The sequence below is a fragment of the Tympanuchus pallidicinctus genome, unplaced genomic scaffold (genome assembly GCF_026119805.1).
Source record: "Tympanuchus pallidicinctus isolate F22 unplaced genomic scaffold, pur_lepc_1.0 scaffold20, whole genome shotgun sequence".
Lineage (NCBI taxonomy): Eukaryota > Metazoa > Chordata > Aves > Galliformes > Phasianidae > Tympanuchus > Tympanuchus pallidicinctus.
Genome location: NW_026294722.1, coordinates 3,477,935 through 3,497,085, shown reverse-complemented (window position 1 = coordinate 3,497,085; position 19,151 = coordinate 3,477,935). Strand labels below are relative to the sequence as shown.

At 58.4% G+C, this 19,151-nt stretch overlaps 3 protein-coding genes across 4 annotated transcripts in view; 1 reads left to right on the top strand and 2 right to left on the bottom strand.

Moving 5' to 3' along the window:
* The window catches only part of TGM2 (transglutaminase 2), a 136,640-nt gene that overhangs the window by 46,561 nt on the left and 70,928 nt on the right, over positions 1 to 19,151 (top strand). The window lies entirely within an intron of this gene.
* VSTM2L (V-set and transmembrane domain containing 2 like) lies at positions 977 to 8,377 on the bottom strand. 2 transcript variants are annotated; one of them, XM_052684254.1, is made up of 4 exons: positions 8,197 to 8,377; positions 3,153 to 3,322; positions 2,753 to 2,806; positions 977 to 1,735 (listed from the first exon to the last, which is right to left on the bottom strand). In XM_052684254.1, exons 1-4 carry the CDS (start codon positions 8,303 to 8,305, stop codon positions 1,463 to 1,465), a joined length of 606 nt encoding a protein of 201 aa, XP_052540214.1. In that variant the 5' UTR covers positions 8,306 to 8,377; the 3' UTR covers positions 977 to 1,462. The 2 variants fall into 2 exon arrangements, with proteins under 2 accessions (XP_052540214.1, XP_052540215.1); XM_052684255.1 differs by having other exon boundaries at positions 2,753 to 2,803.
* The window catches only part of CTNNBL1 (catenin beta like 1), a 38,962-nt gene continuing 33,050 nt past the window's right edge, over positions 13,240 to 19,151 (bottom strand). Inside the window, exons 14-16 of the mRNA XM_052684245.1 lie at positions 18,753 to 18,890; positions 18,040 to 18,112; positions 13,240 to 13,484 (exon numbers count right to left, since the gene is read on the bottom strand). Of these exons, the coding sequence (XP_052540205.1) occupies positions 13,396 to 13,484; positions 18,040 to 18,112; positions 18,753 to 18,890 (300 nt within the window). The 3' untranslated portion in view covers positions 13,240 to 13,395. The remainder of the gene's footprint in view (positions 13,485 to 18,039; positions 18,113 to 18,752; positions 18,891 to 19,151) is intronic.

Below are 19,151 nucleotides of genomic sequence, written 5' to 3'. Positions count from 1 at the left end.
AGGCCCGCCTGTGCCAGAGCCCACGGTGCTGCTCCTCAGCTACCCACCGTCTGGAGGCTGAGCACACCATAGAGAACCACGAGGCCAGGAGGCACCGGCTGCGGCCGCCTCACCTGGTCTGTGATGCAGAACAGAGCGATCCTGCACACAGGTGGCAGTGCTGTGCCCGCGGGTGCAGCTCCCAGCCCCGCTGCTCCCCTCTCTCCCCGCTCCATCTCCTGCTCCCAACGTTTCCCATCAACGCAGCGAAATGAATCTCTTCCAATAAAAGCTGTTATTTTTAACGGCCTGCCTCTAGGTTTTGCAAATTGCCACGCCAAACAGCCATTTGTTTGCTCGCCGTTTGAGGTGATTTGCAGCCTGCTCCTCTCCTCAGCGCAGCCCCAGCTCTTCCCTCTCCTCCTGCAGACGCTTATTACCCGCTGGCTGATCCTCCCCTCCCACCCCGACATGCATTCCCTGGCGGGGAGCAGCCGAGCACAACACGCAGAGATGAGCAGAGCCACTGCTGCCCGTGATGGAGCAGAGCTCCCAGCAGAGCCCCATGGCTGGAGCTGCACACATTTCTGCCCCGACAAAGTGCTGCTGTATTTATGGGCTGCTGTGCTGCTCACTCGATGCGATCGCATCTCCTGTCCGTGGCGAAGCCCCCAACTCCAGCTGCGTGCCCCCAGTGCTGCTGACACCAGGCTTCTGTTTCTTCAGTGCATGACAAATCGTTTAATATCAGCACACCGAGAGGGAAATGGAGCTCCACAGCTTAATAAACAGCAGCAGAGCCGAGCTTTGCCAACAAGAAGCAGGAAAGAGCTCCTCCAGACCACAGGGCAGAGCCCACCCAAATGCCTTCTGCTCCTGCGCCCACCCCAACCCCTCTGCTGCTCCCGGTCTCACAGCGCACAGCAGCCCCAGCAAGGCTCAGCTGTGCTGTGCTCCCTTTTATCCCCCCCAGCCCCTCCAAGGACAGAGACGCCTGCAGGATTCGTTAAGGAGCTTTATTAGCTGCAGGTGGTGCAGGCTGAGAGGGGGGTGCGAGGGCAATAGGACCCCAGGCCCTCTTCCCTCTGCAGCCCCCTCCCCAGCGGTGGTGCCCCATGGTGGGGTCACAGGGTGTAGGCAGTGGGGTGGCAGTGAGACCCCCCCCCACACACACCGTCCTTCCTGCACTGGGCTCAGGCCTCGGCACACTGGGGCAGCTGTGGGGCAAGCAGGGGAGAAGGCAGTATATACAGTCCCTAAAATGGCCGCTGGGATGACAGACGGGCTGTGAAGTGGGGTGAAAGGGAACCAAGCAACTAAACGGGGCCTCCTACGGGGGGTGCGGATGGGGTCCGTTCTGCAAAGCACGAAGGGGAGCGGGGGGGGGGGGGGGGAGGTGCGAAGCCAGGAGGGGCAAACCGGGGCGAGGGGGGGAAGGGGGGGGAGCCCAGCGTCGAGGTCAGTCCGTGGGGCAGCGGCAGTCCTACAGCACGCAGGAGGCGTCGGCCGCGCGCTTCCTGAGCTCCCTGCCGGCCTTGTGCTGGTGGTGATGCAGATGCGGGCCGGGTGGCTGCGTGTCCTGGGGATGCCCGGCGCCGCGCGCCGCCTCCACGCGCAGATACGCCTTCACCTTGTGCTGCCGCGCCGAGCCCTCGCTGGCGTCGATGACGCGGCACTCGTACGTGCCTTCATCCGCCGGCTTCACCCGCGACAGCCGCAGTTTGTGCGAGATGTTGCTGCCCACCACCTTCACCACCTGCGGCGGAGCGCGGCGTCAGGACCCCCCGCGGCCCCTTGGGGACCCCTGGCCCCAATCCCTCGCTGCTGCCCGGAGTTTTGCGCCGGGTGAGACGGACGCTCGGCCGCGCCGCTAATTAGCTTTCCTACCAAATTGATTCGCTCGCCGTATTTATCGCCCAATGAAATTTAAGACTTATTCACCAGCCAGCGCCGCGGCTGCCGTGGGGTTGGGTCAATAAATCAGATTGATGGCCCGCCCCGAGGCCCCCGGCTCCGTTCCCTGTAATCACAAGGGACGGCACGGGCCGTTTTTCTACTCGCCGCCGTGTGTTGGCCGAGGGCTCCGCGTTTGGAAATGGGGCCGGAGCTGCTGCCAAAGAGCCACAAGTGCCCATGGAAGGGGAGCAGAGAGGGGTGGGGGGTCCAGCACCACGGCGCAGGGCTCCTCCAGCACAGGGAGGGATGCTGCAGGTGCCCGCTGGGCTCCAGGCATTAATTCTGGGAGTGTTGCGTGGTCCATCAGGAGGAAAGTGACAAATGGGCCTCAGAGCTCAGGAAGCCACGCGGCGAATCGATCAAAGGGGATATTGTCTCCCTGGGGCATTCATTACCAGCAATGGAATTTACATGTGCTAATCCCCACTGATGAGGAGGGACAGCAGGGCCCACATGGTGCAGGTTGGGCTCGGCGCCGCCCAACACCTTTTTGCCCTTTTGCTGGGATGACGCAGCAGGGCCAGGCAGCAGCACACAGCCAGCAGCACGTCTTTAACTGAACTGGTTGGTGTCTCCTCATTCTGATCCCATGAGCACAACTGGATCGGGAGCACCGGGGAGGACACCCGACCGCTCTCCCCAAAGGATGGCACCCAGTGTGGCACTGCTGGGCCCCGCGCTGCTCAGGTTGGGGCGATGGGGACAGAAAGAAGCCCTTGGGTGCAGCAGCCCCCCGCATTCCATGCAATGGGTGCCAGCGTTGGGGGCTGCGGTGCCCCCAGGCACAGACCTCATCAGAGCCGCGATTGGAACTCACGCTGATTTTTGTTGCGTCCTTCCCAGCCTCCTCCTGCTGTGATGCTTTTAGCTGCTGGGAGAGAGGGATGGGGGGAGAAGGGAGGACATCAGTTGGGCTGGAGCACGGTGAACCTCGGCCGATTCCCACCCCGCGAGGAGCCGGGATGGGAGCGGGGCCAGGAGTGACCCCCCGTGGCCTCAGCACATGGCAGAGCCCGCACAGCTCTGCCAAACGCACAGTAATGAGGGCTCATTAAGATACCGAAAGCCGCCCTCCTTTTATTGGGCCCTTATCTCTGTGCAAACAGAAAGGGAAACGGAGACAGCCGTGTGCCAAGGCCGATAGACATGGAAACGGGGGGAAGAACGGAAGGCAGCGCGATGTGCGTCCCCCCCCCCAGCGCCGGCAGCGGCGTTACCTGGCCAGAAGCCCACGTCTGTTTGTCCGTCCAGTCCTTGTGGGTGCGGACGTACCACCACTGGATCTCAAGGGAGTACGACGGGGAGCCGCTGCCGCGGAAGGAGCACGCCATCTCCACGTCCTCACCCGCCTGCGCCGTCACATCGTGCGGGGTCTCCGTGAACAGCGCTGTGTGGGCAGAGCGGGGCTGCGGGCACCGTGGATGTGCCGTGCCCGGAGCCCCAACCTGTGCCCCCCACCCCTGTGCCCCCCGCCTCTGGGACCCCCCGAGCCCTCTGCCCCGGCGCAGGACCCGAAGGGGCGATGAATGAACGCAGCGCGATGGCATCCCCGCCGAAATCGGAGCATAAATGAAAAACAAATCCTTGTTTAATGCGGCCCCCAAACAGTCTCCCACATGCCATATGGTTTGCTTTCCTCTCTCAAAACAAATATTGTTCAGAGATGTAATTAGAATTCTTTTCATCTCCTCTGGAGAGATCAGCGTTCCTCTGCATATCGGTCTCACTGCGGGGGTCACTGGGAGACGGCGCAGCCACAGCACGGTGTGGGCATGGGGCACCCAGGGCTGGCACGGTGCTGTGCCCCCTCCCCACAGGCACTGCTTGGAGTTGTGGCAGTGCTGAGACCCCCAGCTCAGCTCCACACCCGGGCCCAGGAAGGATCTGTCCCCACCAGGGGCTGCTGTGGCTCCGGCGGCCATTCAGTCCCACGGTGCCCACACAGAACTCCCTGAGCATCGAGCAGCCCTGGGGCTCCTTACAGAGCCTGATCCCATCAGAACACGACTTATTATCAGCATGACAGAAAAGTTAATGCCTCTAATATCGCTCCGTCCCCCCGGACGCGTGGCAATCCTATAGACTTATAGCTTTCCTTTAATCCATCTTAGCAGGGAACGGAGGAACGCACGCGGTGTGGGAGCTGCCTGTGCCCCGTGTGGGCTCAGCACTGCAGCTGCAGTCCCTCCATCCCTGCACGGCAGTGGCAGAGGTGCTTCCCTCCACACTTTGACTTCCAGCAGTGGGCTGGGAGCAGGAAGGTCCTTCGTGAGCAAACCCCACAGCAGCCCCAGTTCTGCCACCCCGGCGCTGCTCTCCCCATCACCCCACAGGGCCCTGCTGTAATGGCACGGTGCAAGGTGCATCCCCATCCCCATCCCAACCCCATCCCCGTCCCCTTCCCCAGCCAACAAGCAGCTTGCAGGGCTTGTTGGAGCTCTGGCACTACAGGGTGTTGCAATGGGGCAGCTCCCCTCAGTCCCCAGCCCATCCATGTCCCTGACATTGCACCGTGTCCTCACAGACGGAGGGAGGGGGGGCTGCAGGGCCCACGGCTCTGCTGCTTTATGGCCGCTACCTGTCATAAACTGAGCAAATCAGGATCGATAAATCTTCCAGGAAACAAAAATCAGGGGAAATAAAATGAACTCAATGGGGAAACACAGATAAACGGAATTGAAAACGCCTGCTGGGACGGCTCCGTGCGCTCATAAACCGCAGACAGAGCGGCTGCTGCTCCCCACCGTGGGGCAGGATCGGCCCCCACAGCCCCCACAGCCCCGACAGCCCCCACAGCCCCCTGCCCCATGGCCACGGCCACACCAGTGCCTGGAAGCAGCTCAGGGCTCCTCTCAGGGCCCGCAGCCCCAAGCCCGGCGCTCACAGCAGCGCACATCCCGGTGCTCAGGGCCGTGCAGGGGCAGAGGAGCTGCAGACCCCAGACCTTCAGTGCTGGCAGTGCTGCGGCTGACACTGCTGTGCTGTTTGTGTAAACACGCACCGAAAGGCGATTAAATATGTATTGGACATTGGCAAAAGCATATTAATTACTGTGTTTGTGCACCAGCTCGCTTCGTGAATTATTTACCCCTCTGAAACAGAGCGGCCCCCGTCGCACCACTGAACTGCCAACGCTGGGGATAAACCCAGCCCTGCTCCAGCCCTGCAGGGTGTGGGGCTCAGGGATGGAGATCCGGGGCCGACGGATGAAGATTTGGGGCTGATGGCTGCAGCTCTGTTCTGCAGCCCCTGAGCTGGGCTGGGCCTGCAAGGAGAGCCCGCAGACACCTCCTGAGCCCCCACGTGGGGGTCTGGGCACCATCACCCCCCATCTGTCCCCCAGTGCAAAGCACAGAGGGCAAAGAGAGGGGGAAAAGGGGTTTGTGGAGGGGGAGAAGTGGCCCCGAGGGTGCGGCAGGGTGCGGGGTACAGGGGGTGGGGGGAATGCAGGGCATGCACGGCTGCTGTGAGAGCTGCTGCCCCCCTCACCCCCCTCCCAAGCTCTGCTATTGTGTTTCGGGCAGCGATCAAGTGTGGCTGATCCTTTCTCTTCATAAAGCTCCAAGTCATAATTCACGGTTTATTATGGCTGGGTGAGTCAAGACACTCCGAGCACTAATTGCCAGCAGGGCCACGCGCTCCGCTCATCCTGCCCCTGCCTCCTGCCCCCCTCTCCCCCCTCCCCAAAACCCCGCAGCAGAGCGCAGGAAGGGCAGCACAGGAGGGCACACAGCTGTGTGTCCCCCGCTCTGTGTCAGCACCGACCCCAACCTCAGTGGGACCAACAGCTGCAGGGGCTGCGGCACAGCGGTGTCCCCAGCAGAGCCAGGTGCTGCCCCCACACTGCAGGGTGAAACCGCCCTCCTGCTCCCACCCACCAAATATCCTGACAACTCTACAAGCAGCAACGCCACCCCTGGGTCACCCAAACAGTGAGGAACCAACACCATGCAATGACCGCTGCACCCGCCCAGAGACCCCAGAGCCCCCCAGCCTCAGCCACGGCCATGAAGTGAGACTTGTTCCCTCTGCACGGCCGTGTCTGGCCCAGCCCTGCAGCACCGGGGCTTCACTGCTGCAGGGCACTGCTGCACCTCTGCCATCGCCGTCCTGCAGAGCTCGCAGTGCCTTCAGGCCGAGCCAACCCAGAACCTGGGGGGATTTCTGCCATTGCAGCCCCTCTCCCACCCGGCACTGGAGCTCCCTGCTCCCACAGCAGCCGTGTGGGGCTGAAGCTCTGGCCGTAGCACTTTGCTCCCAAAGGGAACAAGGAGGAGCAGTCATTTGATAGTAGAAGTGGCAAAAAAAGAATTAAAAAATGAGCCTGGTCCTGTGGCTCCTGGAGGGACCACGGCAGCATCTGGCAGCCCGTCCTGCGCACATCGTGCACTCCTGGAATGCATCTGTCTGTTACAGGGCGATTTCCCCACCGAGGAGAGCACAGCACAGCAGGATCCACCCGGGGGTCCCTCAGCACAAGCGCTGCAGTGGGGAGCTGCCAGTGGGGCCGAGGCGAAAGTGTGCAGGGAGGGGATGCGGGATCCACAGTCCTGCACGGAGCCCAAAGCAGCCGACACAGAGGCGGCGCCCAATGTCCCCAGCACAGCCCCGGCAGCAGCGAAGCCCCCGGCCCTGAGGGGGTCCCATCCGCAGCCCCACCTCCTGGCACCGTTGGCTCAGCTTAAAATCAGCCGTCGGCGTCCTAACGTAGTAATTCCCAGCGCCTGGCCGTCGCCTGCCAGCCTTCTTCAAGGGAAAGGAACGCGCAGACATTTGATGAGGAGAGGTGTCAGAAGTAATTGCGCTGAATGACTGCACGAGCAGCGGCAGGAAAAACACATCGGATGGAGAATTCCCACCAGGAAGCATGAAAAAATCCGGCACAATGCAAAGTGTTTATGAAAGTAATTGATAGAATAATCATTGGCGTGTGAGACAAAGGAGCGGGGCAGCACCCCGGGGAGCCGGGCCGGCGCTCCCGCAGCCCTCAGCCATTCAGCCAGCGGTTATTGATGGGAGCCGCTACCGCTTGCAAATGATGCAGGGAAGGAATCGGGGCTCTCCCGCTCGCAACGCGCGCTGCTTACCGAGCGGCTCGGGGCCGGAATCACCACCGGGCAAAGCGCGCTGCCCCGGGGCCACGGAGCCTTCGCTCAGCCCCTCCTGCACCGCCTGCGCCCGGGCCGAGCCCAGCGCTGACGCCCCCCGGGTGGCGCCCGGAGCTCAGGGGGAGCCGAGAGGCCGCAGGGAGCGATCGCAGCCCCCGGTGGCGGGGACCCATCCGCCTCCCTCCTGCCGAGCGGCGATTGATACGGCACACGGCTCTCCTCGAATTGGTATTCACCTACTGAACACGGATGGCTTATTATCCATGACCCACTTACTCACTGCTTTTCAGTACCGTTAATAAAGGTTTCTGTTGTGATTAAGGGAGTCGCTGCGGAATCGCTCGCAGCCCAAAGCCGTAACGGGGCTCCGAGGTGCGCTCCCCACCTCCACGTCCCTCCCCTCGGTCCTTTCTCCTTCACGGACACCATTTCTTCGTGTTTTTTTTTTAACGATTGCTGAATTTCTGAGCGGTGCGGTGCGGGACCCGCATGCCGCTCACCCACCTCACCCAGCCCACGGGCCGCAGCCCTTCGCCTTTACCCCACGGAGCGGGGACAGATCCTCCCCCAGGGCCGGCTCCGGACCCAGCCCGGCCCCACCAGCGGCTCCCTGGGCCGGGAGGGACCCCCGACGGCCCCGAGCATCCGCGGTCGGTTCGGGTCTCAGCCCCCCGCGGCGCGGGGCAGCGCCCGCTTCCGTGATGCCGCGATCCCACTCAGATCCCGGCGCCGTCCTCCGGGCGCTCCTCCGGCGGATCCGCGGGGACGGATAAAGCGAGGGGACGGAAGCAGCCTCGAGGGGAGACGGCGCTCCCGCTGCGAGAGGCGTGCGGCGGAGCGCGGGATGCAGACGGGGCTGCACCGCGCCCGGCGGCGGAGGCCGAGGGAACGGAGCGGCGGAGCGCAGCCCCGATCCTCCGCCCTCGCTCCGCGGAGCCCCCGCCGCGACGGAGCGCTCCGTGCTGCCGAAACCCGGCCCCGCCGCGGCCCCCGGGACCCCTCCGCCTCCGCCGCCGCCGCCGTTCGGTCGCGCTCCGCCGCGCCCCGGGCAGCCGCACCGCCGGGACCGATCCCCGGGCGCGCCCCACCCGCCGGCCATCCCTCGCCCCGCAACCGTCCCCATTCCCGGTGCCCGCCCGGTGCTCGCGCTCACCGCTGCCCTCCGCCGGGGCGTCCCACGGGGGGGGCCGGGAGGCGGCGCCGAGCTGCAGGTAGAGCCCCAGGTAATGGAAAATCCCCACGGCCAGGCCCAGGGCGCCCATCGTGCCGCCTCCGTCCCGGGGGGGAGCGGCGGCGCCGCCGGGCCGAGCCGCGTCCCCGGGGCTGCGCCGCGGTCCCGGCGCCGCCGCGCTGCGGAGCTCTTCCCTCGCTTTGCGGAGGGCGCCGCTCGCCGAGGCGGTGCAGCGGCTCAGCCCGGAGCCTCCCCCGCCCGGCGGAGGGATCCCGACCCGCGCACACCCCCAAAGTTTTTTTCCCACGGTTCATTCTTAAAGTGCGCGGGGCGGGGCGGGGCTGAGCGAGCGCGGAGCGGAACGCGGGGTCACGGCGATCCCCGGCACCGGGACGGCGTCCGGCGGCAGCGGGAAGGGCCGCGATCGCCGGCACCGTTCGCTCTCCCGAACCCCCCGCCCGGCTCCGTCCCCGCCCTGGACGGCCGCGGCGACCCCCGCTTCTCGCCCCTCCGCCCGCTGCTGAGCCCGCACCCCGGGGCTGCACCGGGTCGGCCCGGCACCGCCTGCGCCGTTCGCTTTCCTGTGCTGAAACGTTCAGAACGCGAAGAGCCCGAAGGCGGCGGCCCCGCAGCCTCAGCCCCGCACCGCTCGGGGAGGGGGGCACAGCCGCACGCGGGGAGCGAAGCCGCCTGAAGGATATTTCCTCCGCGATAAACAGCGGCAATCAGATCGTTCAGGTGTTGCCTGCACTGAGATGACAGATGCTGGCCGCAAAGAGATTCTTTACACTGGACTTGAAAATGCAATGGAAACACAACACACCTCCCCCCCCCCCCGCTCCCTCGCGAGGATCCTCGGGCAGCGCCGCGGTCGATTTTCCCATCCCGGCCCCGCACGGAGGGCCCGGGGGACGCAGCAGAGCCCCGAAGCCGCTCAGCCGCCACCATAAAGCAGCGGTTGTAAAACAAAACAAAAAAAAAGTTCTGTGCGCTGCGGTGCTTTCGGCGTGTCAAAATAAAGCCCACATAAGAGCAGAACAGACAGCATTGATCTCCGCTCGAGTTCATTACTCCCTCTAGAGTTACACGCTGGGGGAAAGAGGGAAAGAGCGAGGTGACGGATGGGTCGGGGCGGCGGCTGCTGCGTGGATGGGGGGCTCGGCGCGCAGCGCTGGGGGCTCACACACACAACCCCACCGTGGGACCCACCTCAACCCCTGCCAGGTCCCCCCGTGCCACAGCGCTGTCCCCACGGCTCCACGAAGCACCAAACTGCCGCAGGAGAGCCATGGGATGCGGCTGTCCTGGCGCCCCCAGCACAACCAAGGCCACCTACTGACCCCCCTGTGCTCCCCTTCCCCTCCTGTCATCGCACACTCTTAAATCACGCCCCGGGGAAGCAAGGAGAACATCGATTTCTCCCGGAGCTGGGAACGTCTCCGTATGCAGAGCCAAATGAAGCCCCAATTCCAGCCGATTCCTGCAGCTGCAGCGGGGTGAGGAGCTGACAACGAGGCGGCCGCGCGGAAAGGAAGAGCCGCGCGTCCTCGTATCTCGCGCACACGTGGAAGGTTTCATTTTCCTCCTCAATTTTAATTCATCAGCGATCAGGGCCAGAGCAGATGCTGCCCGCTATCGCTGCCGCGCAGCCCCACCGAGCCCCACACACCGGGGACGGCCGCTCACTCCGCAGCCGGGAGCAGAGCCGGCAGCTGCCCGGTGGGGGGATGCTGCACAAAGAGCCCTTATCTGCCCACGCCGAGCCTCCAACGCAGCCGGCAGCCCGCGCAGGGCTCCTGCTTCAGAGGAGCACGCCCAGGGCCTCGCTCTGGAGGATGAAGCGTTTCTTATCTCCGCTCCTGCCAGCCTTTCCGCTCGCTGTTTCATTTTGCGGACGCCGTTGGTTCCGCTCTGCACGGCCCGGCCACCCACCCCGGCTCCGGGCGCCATCCGCCACCAGCGCCGCAGCACCAGGCAGGGGCTGAGGGGGAGCAGCGCCCCACACCTCGCACGGATCGGAGCGGAGAAGAGCAGCACGAGGAGCGGCGCCTCCCAGGCTGGGGCTCAGCCCCACTGAGGGCTGCCTGCCGGGGGAGCAGATGGGGCCGTTCATCTCGCTGGCGGGCAGAACAAACGGAACAAACGCCCTCAGCATCCGTACGAGCGCGGTGCTGATGCTCGCTCGGAGACTTGGCAATCCTCGTATAAAAGGATTCCCTTCCGCTGCTGAAGTTTGACATCCCTGCATTATTAGATTATTTGCAAAGGTCTGCGGGCGCTGCAGGAAAACAATGCCACCGACGCCCCAAATCACAACCTCCTCCTGCACAAAGCGGCCGGCAGGCGATGAGCTGCAGACAGCACGTGCTGCAGGAGCGCAGACCTTAAAGGCACGAGGGCAGCGGGGGGGGGGGGCACAGGACACAGCTCCCAACCCAAGGGGAGCCCCACACCAGGCACCGTCACCCCAGGCAGCAAAGGCAGAAGAAAATTACTTGGCGAGAATTATTACTTTCGAGAACAATTCGCGCTCATTTCCAGCCCATTAACTCCTTCCTCCTCTGCAGAGCCACCGTGGGCTCCCAGTGCACAGCAGTGCCGTCACGGGTGCCAATCATTGCTGCAGCGCTCCCAGACCACTGCTGTAAGGACCAAAGTATTAAACGTGCAGGAAGAAATAAGACTCCCTTTCCCCCCTCCTTGCTATTTACTTCATTAATCTTAGATAGAAGAAGCTAGAAATGAAACAAGTATCTTCAGTGACTTTTACTTGTGCTGCTGAAGGCTCACTGCCCAGTTCTGACAGCATCTCCTCAATTCAGTGCCTCCTGTTTCTCTGCCTGGATGTCAGGAGATTCCTCCCCCACCTGGAGCCCAGGGGAGGAGCAGGGCTGTGGGCTGGGGCTCCGTGCCACTGCTGGGTACCACAGCGCTGCGCAGGGCAGGGGTGAAGGTGATGCTGCAGAATCTCCCCCCTCTCCTTCCTTCCTGAGCACGGACAGGGCAGTAGGAAACTTGCAGAGTGCCTCATCAATCATGTTCTTTCTAATTAACTTCTAATTTACCTCTTTAGTCAAATCTGTTTACAATCAGAGACAAGAAAACACGGCCCAACGAGAGGTGCGGTGCAGATGGGGCTCCCTGCCCTCACGCTCTGCTGCCTCCTGTTCCCCTGCTGTGAGCCAACCCAGCCCCAGTCCTGCGTGCCTGAGGTGCAGCCCACGTGTGGGGTTTTGCCTTACAGGGGCCTGGGTTTACAAGCAGGCAGAGCAAGAAGTCGGCATACAGAGACTGCCAGCAGAGGATCCCAATGCGTGTGCAGGGGGTCTGCGCCTCTCAAACACGATGGAGATAGGGAGAATAATTTATTGTCTGTTCTGTAGAAGCCTGGTGGAGCACACTGACTCCTGTAAGCCATCCACAGACCGAGAGACTCAGGTGGGGTGGATTGAAGAGCTGACAAATGGCAAGAAGGGGGAAAAAGCAGTGACAGAAATGCTGCCTTGCAAAGCAGGAGCACCACAGCAGCCTCACTTCCTCCAGCAGTGCTGGAGAGCTGGCAGCCCGGCCATTAGAGCAGGGAATTATTTCCAGTCTAGCCTCCATATTAAGTAACTCAGCTAATGCATCTGGAATGGAAAACACTGAGGGGAAAGGAGCTTTCTGAAAGCAGAACCCAGCAGAGCAGCGAGGGGAGAGGCAGCCACAGTCCTGCACAGCCTGCGAGCCAGGCTGACACGGGCAGACATGGAGCGATGGCACTCACAGCGCGCTGACATCCAAGCCAAAAGCAAAAACCCACAACCTCATGGGGCACTCAGGCACCTTCATGACTATTTTCAACAGCTCCACACTTTTTCCTCACCCAAGGTACGTCCCCCACTTTTCCACGTCGCTTCACGTTTGCAAAGTCCCTCCTGTTCTGCCTCAGAAGTGCCTCCTCGCCTCCCTTTCCTTCTCCTCTGCCTTTCAGGTGTGGTGGCACAACACCGGAGTGCCTTCCAGCAGGGAAGGCAGCAGCTCAGCCATACACAACACTGCATGGGAGGGAGGAATCCCAGGAGTCGTGCAAAGTCAGAAACTGAACAAAGCTGAAGGGTAGAAGGAAAAAAAAAAAACCAAACCAACCTTTTTAAGGAAGAGGTGAGGGGTGAAAATGATTTTAAAAAACAAGGGATGAAAAAGAAATGAAGAATTCAAACAAGTTCGGCACCAAAAATGTGTTCTGCAGCTCCCCGTGGCTGCTGGAGCCACTATTTCCATGCTGATCCCCTGAATAACAGCATTTGATGCCACCCGGGCCAGCAGTGCCTGCTACAGTCATGATTGAAGGCAGCCTTTAAGCTTCCCTGACAATGCATTTTTCTTGGAGATAAAAAATGAATGCTGCCAGCATGCAAATCTCCCTAAATTAGGCAGGGCCCAGCTTGCTGGAGCAGCGATGTTTTGTGATGACAGTCATTAACTTTAGCAGAAGGAAAAAAAAAAGAAGAGATGCAGGCAAATAGTGTCAGGCACTTCTCATCCCAGCTGGGAGCTGCTGCTCGGGGAGCGGTGGGACCTGGCAGGCCAACATCTGGGATTACACTGCAAGGGCAGCAGGGCAGCACAGAAACGAGCTGCAGGCTGCCGTCACTCACATCGCTCCATCCTCCCCCCGCTGCCCCCTGGTGCTGGTGGGGCTTTTCAGGCTCTGCTGCTGCAGGAAGTCGGACTCCCACCTCCAGATTCAGAAGGCTGACTTTTGCACATAGACGAGGCCCAGCGGCTGCTGCTCCGGCAGTGCACTGAGGAGCGGCCAAACTGCACACAGACCCAAGCCCTCCGCCTCCCCAGCTCACACCGGCGCGGCTCCCTGGCTGGTATCACATCCTTGCCACTCCTCCAGCAAGCAGATGGTTGTGTTCCTCCACGCTCTGGTCACAGCAGTCTGATTTGAAGGAAAAAAGTCCTAAGCTGCCCTACAGCAAGGTAAGCAGCTGTAACCCAGCTCGCAGCAGACGCCTTACAGAACGGACAAGGGAATAAAAAGAAAAAAGCAAACTGATCTTTAATATCTCCAACATCTCACGTAGAATAGTTTCATAGAAACAGGGCTTTCATCGTGCAATCGAGGCTGGAAGAGAGCAGCAGCAGGAGGGGAAACAGAGGCCGCGGGAAGTCAGAGCTCAGCCCTGAGCCTCAGAAGTTCTCCAGCAGGTCCACGATCCGCTTCTGCTCGCTCTCACGGAACTCCTGGTTCTTGCCATCCCCGATGTTCTCTGCATACTCTGCAGGACAGAAAGCAGCACAAACAGGCTGTGAGCCACACAGGCGGCGACGGCCGACCTCTCCTGCGAAATCCGTGCGCACCGCAAACGAGCGGATGGGAATTTATGTGAGATGATTTTCTTTCCCCATCTCCAAGCGTTAAAGCTTTGCCTAACAAACATCCGCCGACCCTCATTAAAGCAAAGAGAGACTTGAACAGGAACGGGACGTGCAGCGCCCCAAGGGCAGACCGTGAGGCCGCCCCACCTCCCAGAGGAGCAGTCAGCAGCGCCTGGTGAAGTGCAGAGCTGTGGGGCTGGCTGCTTTCAGCCCCAGAAGCCCAGCACAGAGCCGGTCTCCTCTGCCACCTGCAGTCCCCGGGGAGGTCAGGCTGTTACACATTTGTTAAACTCCCCTAACTTCAGGTTTGATGTGTCCATTTTCCAAGCAACCTGAAGGAGGAGTTGTGTAGAACTGGTCCAAAGGAGATCAATTCCCCAGCCTATGAGTGTTTTTAACCCTATGGAAGGAAACAAACCAATTAAGATTCGACTATAAAGCAAACGCCTTGCCTTCAGCTAGATCCTGATCAAGGCTTTGCCAGCCCACATGGCCAAACACAGCACGACAGGAATTCCCCTGCAGCTCTCTCCTGACATCCACCTAAAGCTCCTCGCTCTCATTCCCTCCCCAGCTTGCTCCTTAATGTCACCAGAACCTACATATTCAAGGATGGCTTAAAAAGGAAAAATGAAAAGCAGGTTTGGAGCTGTAAAAAAAGCAGGGATCTGCACAAATCTCAGTGAATCAGGTGCAGCCTGCCTGGTTAGATGGTGTTTTCCAGCCTCCGCCCTCTCTTTTTCTTTCCCTTCTTCCTAAACAAACTGAACAGCTTGTATTCAGCATCTGAATGGTAAGTTGCTGGAGAAAGTTTGCTTTAATATTTATACGTTCAGCACTGCTACATGCCTCTGAGCTCTATCAAAGCCTTTATTATAGGAGCACTGAAAGGAGTGAGGACAGGGAGAAGTTAGCTGATGTGGGAGACTTCCCTCATGTGTGCATTCTCTCTCTCTCTTCACATACAAAAAGCAGAATTCTTTGCCAACGCCTCAGGAAGAAGTCCTTTTAATATTTATCAGCTGCTACAGTACCTGTAACAAGAGCAGGCAGTAGCACTACAGCTTGCTGCGGGTGAATCCTGCTTCTTCTCAGTCCTGGAGCAGGGGATGAAGGCAGGGAAGTCTCCCTCCAGGTGACGGAGCAGCTCGCCGTCTCACTAACGAAGGCAGCAGCAAGCTCCCGGCTGTGCTCCCTACAGCCACCTGCTGAGCTGCCTGCAGGGCAGCCCAGGGGCAAAAGTTTGGCTGCACAGTGCAGGTGGGAGCTGAGCCCCTGCACAGCACAGGATTAGGAGCCTAGGAGATGAGGTGAGCGCTGGGCTCAGGCTCCCCTGTCCCCTTCGGGCGGTTATCAGAGCGCTTTGTGTGGCACAGACCCCCGGGGGGAACAGGCACTGTCCACAAACACTTCTGTGCTTTGTCACTCTAAGTGCCTCTGAAACAGATGCAACTGCCTTTGTTTATTGCAGCCCAAGGGCGACGCTCTCCTGGCTGCTGCTGCTGGTGGTGCTGAGCGCTTGGAGGACAAGGACAGCGTGGCTGCCTGGTGCCTGGCTGCTCCCGGTGGCAGGGAGGCTGCCTGCAGTGACAGCCACCAGCTGTGGGGGCACAGCACACTGGCAATGGGGCTGCTGTGTGCCCCAAACATCAGTGCTGTGCTGCTGGCCCGGCAGGCAGGCACAAGCAGGACATGGATTCCCTTTGCTTTCTCCAGTAGCTCCACATTTTTCCTCCTGAGCATTTTGGTTTCACGGGCCCACGAGCCCAGCGACTCCCAGGGCAGGCTGTTATTGGGGTACCAACAGTGGTTGATATTGATTTGACAAGAGCAGATAAAATCCTCAGAACTGGGCTTAAAAAATAAATAAATAAAATCACCATTGAGATTTTCTGTATTTACTTGCTTATTTAAAATTCCATCACTTCAGTGAGACAGCAAAAATCAGACATCAGCTCCCCTTGCCTACAGTTAAACAGAGCTTACACACTGCTGTAGCTACACAAAGGGAAAGGACCTGAGATCGGTTTCTGCTTCATTAGACAAAATACAATGGTTACAGAACAGTAAAAATCAATAAGGAAATATTGAAGCTTGTAATGGATATTGGAAGCCATAAAGCCTGCACATACAGAGGGACCACAGGCCAAATTTAGCATCGTCCTTACAGCATCCCTGCCACCCCTTGCTGGTTACACACACTAACAGGTTGGCTCAGCTCTCCACAGGCCCCAGAGGTGCCCTGGGGTTTGCAGGGACTGCTCCCTGCCCCAAGCACCCCTTCCAGCCACGACATGCACTGCTCAGCCACACCTCCAGAGGATGAGCTGACTGTCCCGCTGCAGGCATGCTGATCTTCAAGGGAAAGAAACTGCAGGGCAAGTGGTCAGCCTGCAGGAGTGCAGCTGATGAGCCTCCAGCACTCCCTGCCTGCTCCTCCCCCTGGAAGTCCTACCATACAGAAACAGTCCTGCTTCCTCGCCTGCATCGTAAGTAATTCTGAGCAACCCCAGGGGATCCATCAGCTGTCAGGTTGCCAGAGAAACATGGAGAATATGTAGGCCATAAAATCAAACTAAAAACCAAGCACCTAATTAGTATGCAAAAAATAGAAAATAAAACCTGAACGGAAGCGAAACACCAAACGAAAAGTAAAAATAAACTGGCCCTCACCTGTCCTGAGAGCAAGCTGCAAACCAGCTCAGAAACGCTTCAGCCAAGGGCAAGGCTCCCTCGTTTAGAACACAGCCTCCTCTGTTTCAGTTCCAGAAGCTGCTCAATGCCCCCAGCAGGACGTGCTCGCAGCCCCCAGCCAAGCTGTGCCCAATGGATCAGCTCTTCTGGAGAGGCAGGGCTTTGACTGTGGTGTAACCCCAGCTACAGCTGGCCCAGTCTTTGCTGACGAGGTACTCGATAACAGGGCCCATAACTACTAACAAAAGCTAGATGTGACCAGCAAAGATGGCAGATGAGCTCTGTGCAACCCCTGCCTGGCAGGAACCTCGGGCCACCCCAGCCCTGCGCTTCCCAAGGACCCACCAAGAAGTTCCTTCCTAAAGTTACTGACAACTGTGACGGCACGAATCTCAAAGCTCTGCCAAGTGTGACAGCTGGGGAAGAGCTGAAGAGAAAGCCCCAAATAATGCACCCATCATTCCTATTATTAACGTGCCATTTGAGGTCTCTATAGAAAGCAAACACATCCCTGCTGACACTGCTGTACAATCTGTATTTCTCTAAGCAGCTCACCAGACATGATAACACCATTACAACAGTTTCACAATGCAAGTCACTGTCTGTGAGAGAAGGAATGGGATGAAGTGTTCGTGCAGCTGCCCCCGGTCAGCACGTGAGCCAACAGGCACAGAGGGGAACACGGGGTGTGCTGGCACACGAGGTGCAGTGCAGGGAAGGCTCTCAAGCACCTGTGGCCTTGGTCACACATGAAAGGAGAAATGTGCCATGTTCTAAGGTGCAAATGGGCATTTGGAGGTAGGAAGCATCAAACGTTGCTTCTGGGGAACTTTCTGGGGAAGAATGAGGCCAAAGAGCTGCCTGTAGCTCCAGGTAATCTCATGCTGTCAGAAAATCACTATTTTTTTTTTTTTATACCTGCTATCATTGCTATTCCCAAAGAAAGCAGAGAGACTGAAACAACACGGCCCCAAGCCCAGAATCCCAAGCATGCTGACAACTTTTCTTTCCCTTCATGAGAGAAATCCTCCTCTCCAAGACCTGCACAGCCTCTCAGGAGCACAGACCTCTGCTACACAAGGAGAAGCACCCCCAGGGGCGGTGGATCAGTGCTGGCAGCTCAGGTTGGGCTGCAGACAGAGCCCTGATCCCTGTCCCCTCCCCCTCAGTCTAACTGTCTGCTTCTGCTGAAGGACAGCAGGCGACAGATGAGAGACACAGCTCAAATAAGCACTGCTCTAATTCAACATAAGCATTCAAAATAACAAGCAGTACTTTAGAATCAGGACTGCAAATCACAACAGCTACATTTTAAAGCTACAGAGGATACTTTAATGCTATAATCCATATTAATCTGACACTAAGAACAAGACAAATACACCACGGATACCAATATGGTGCAGATGGTAAAGAGCAGGGCCATGCTAATGAAAGATGAGACTCCACTATTCTATCCTCTAGCATGTGTATACACTTCTCTTAAATATTTACTCTAGCATTCTAGCGTGGGCCAGTCAGTCTGCAGCTGACAGCAGCATGAAGTGCTGTAGCATTACGTGACAGCAGACAACAGCAAGCATCTTAACTCCAAGGCAAGGCTCTTATCAAGGCTTTCAGCCCTGGTCAGATCTCACATCATAGCTGCTGCTCAGAGATGCTCCTGAAATCTGGGAGAATGGTGTGCAAAGGCTCATCCTACAGAGCCCTGACCAAACTGTCCCTGGTTCAGAATGAAACACGCACAGGAATATCTCAACTCACCCTTCAGTATGTGTCGAACGATTTTAATGGAGCTGCCTCTCATGTTCAGAATCTGATGGACTCTCTGACGGATCTGATCAGGAAAGAGAAGGAAGGAATCTTCATCAGAACACAAAGCCATGCACAACCCCACTTTTTCCACTCTTTTTGAGTGGAAACCACAAGAACCACAAAAGCCAGTTCAGCCTTGCTGGTCCGCAGTCCCAGAGCACTTAAAACATTCAGGAAGGTACAATGGCATACATGTAGGTAACCACAAGATACAGCCACAAACCCCAACACAGCCATGCCAAATAAAAAAGCAGTATTTCACAGAGGTCAGGAAAAGTCCCCATCTGCAGACTGTGTCTCTGAGAGGCCTTCCAAGAGATATTCCCCTTCAGCACCCAAGCAGTGGTATAAACAGGGCCTTCCAGTTTCTAACTGTGACCTTGCTCATAGCAGTCTGCATGAACTCAGTGGTAACCACCAGCTCCTGTACCTACTACTGCCCTCCTCACTGCTGTAACTTCACAAAGCTGCATGGACACAGGGCAACAAGCAAGATTCCTCCCCAAAAAAGGAATTAAGAGGCAATATTTGCAAAGATAGCCTTGCTTGGATCACGCAATATTTTTCATTATTATATCACGTGACCAATATCAGCAAGGATTAGTCTCATTTGTATCACAGATGGAAACACGGCGATCCATCAGCTCTGTGCACAGCTTTACCTGGGGAACATTGGCATTACAGATTTCTGCCATGATGTAGGAAATGAGCTGCAGAACAAAGAGACCAGCATCCAGGCGGCGGAGATAGAATTCGTCTTCCATGTCATCATCTATTATCTCTCCTCGGCGCACCATGTCCTGGAAAGCAACGCACAGAAAAGGGGTCAAGGCTGCCTCTCAGAGAACTTCCCATTACTCACGGTGATGAGTGATGCTGGTGATATTTGCAGTTCCTTAAGAAATGCTTTGTTCTCCCAAAACATCCATACACTTCTTACCACAGAGGTACTCCTTTTGATCACGTATTTAAATCCACAAAACATTTCACTCGATTCTGAACACGCTCTTGTCTCTGCTGAAGTGTGTCCATCCACAAGCTAACGTTTTAATTTCAACACA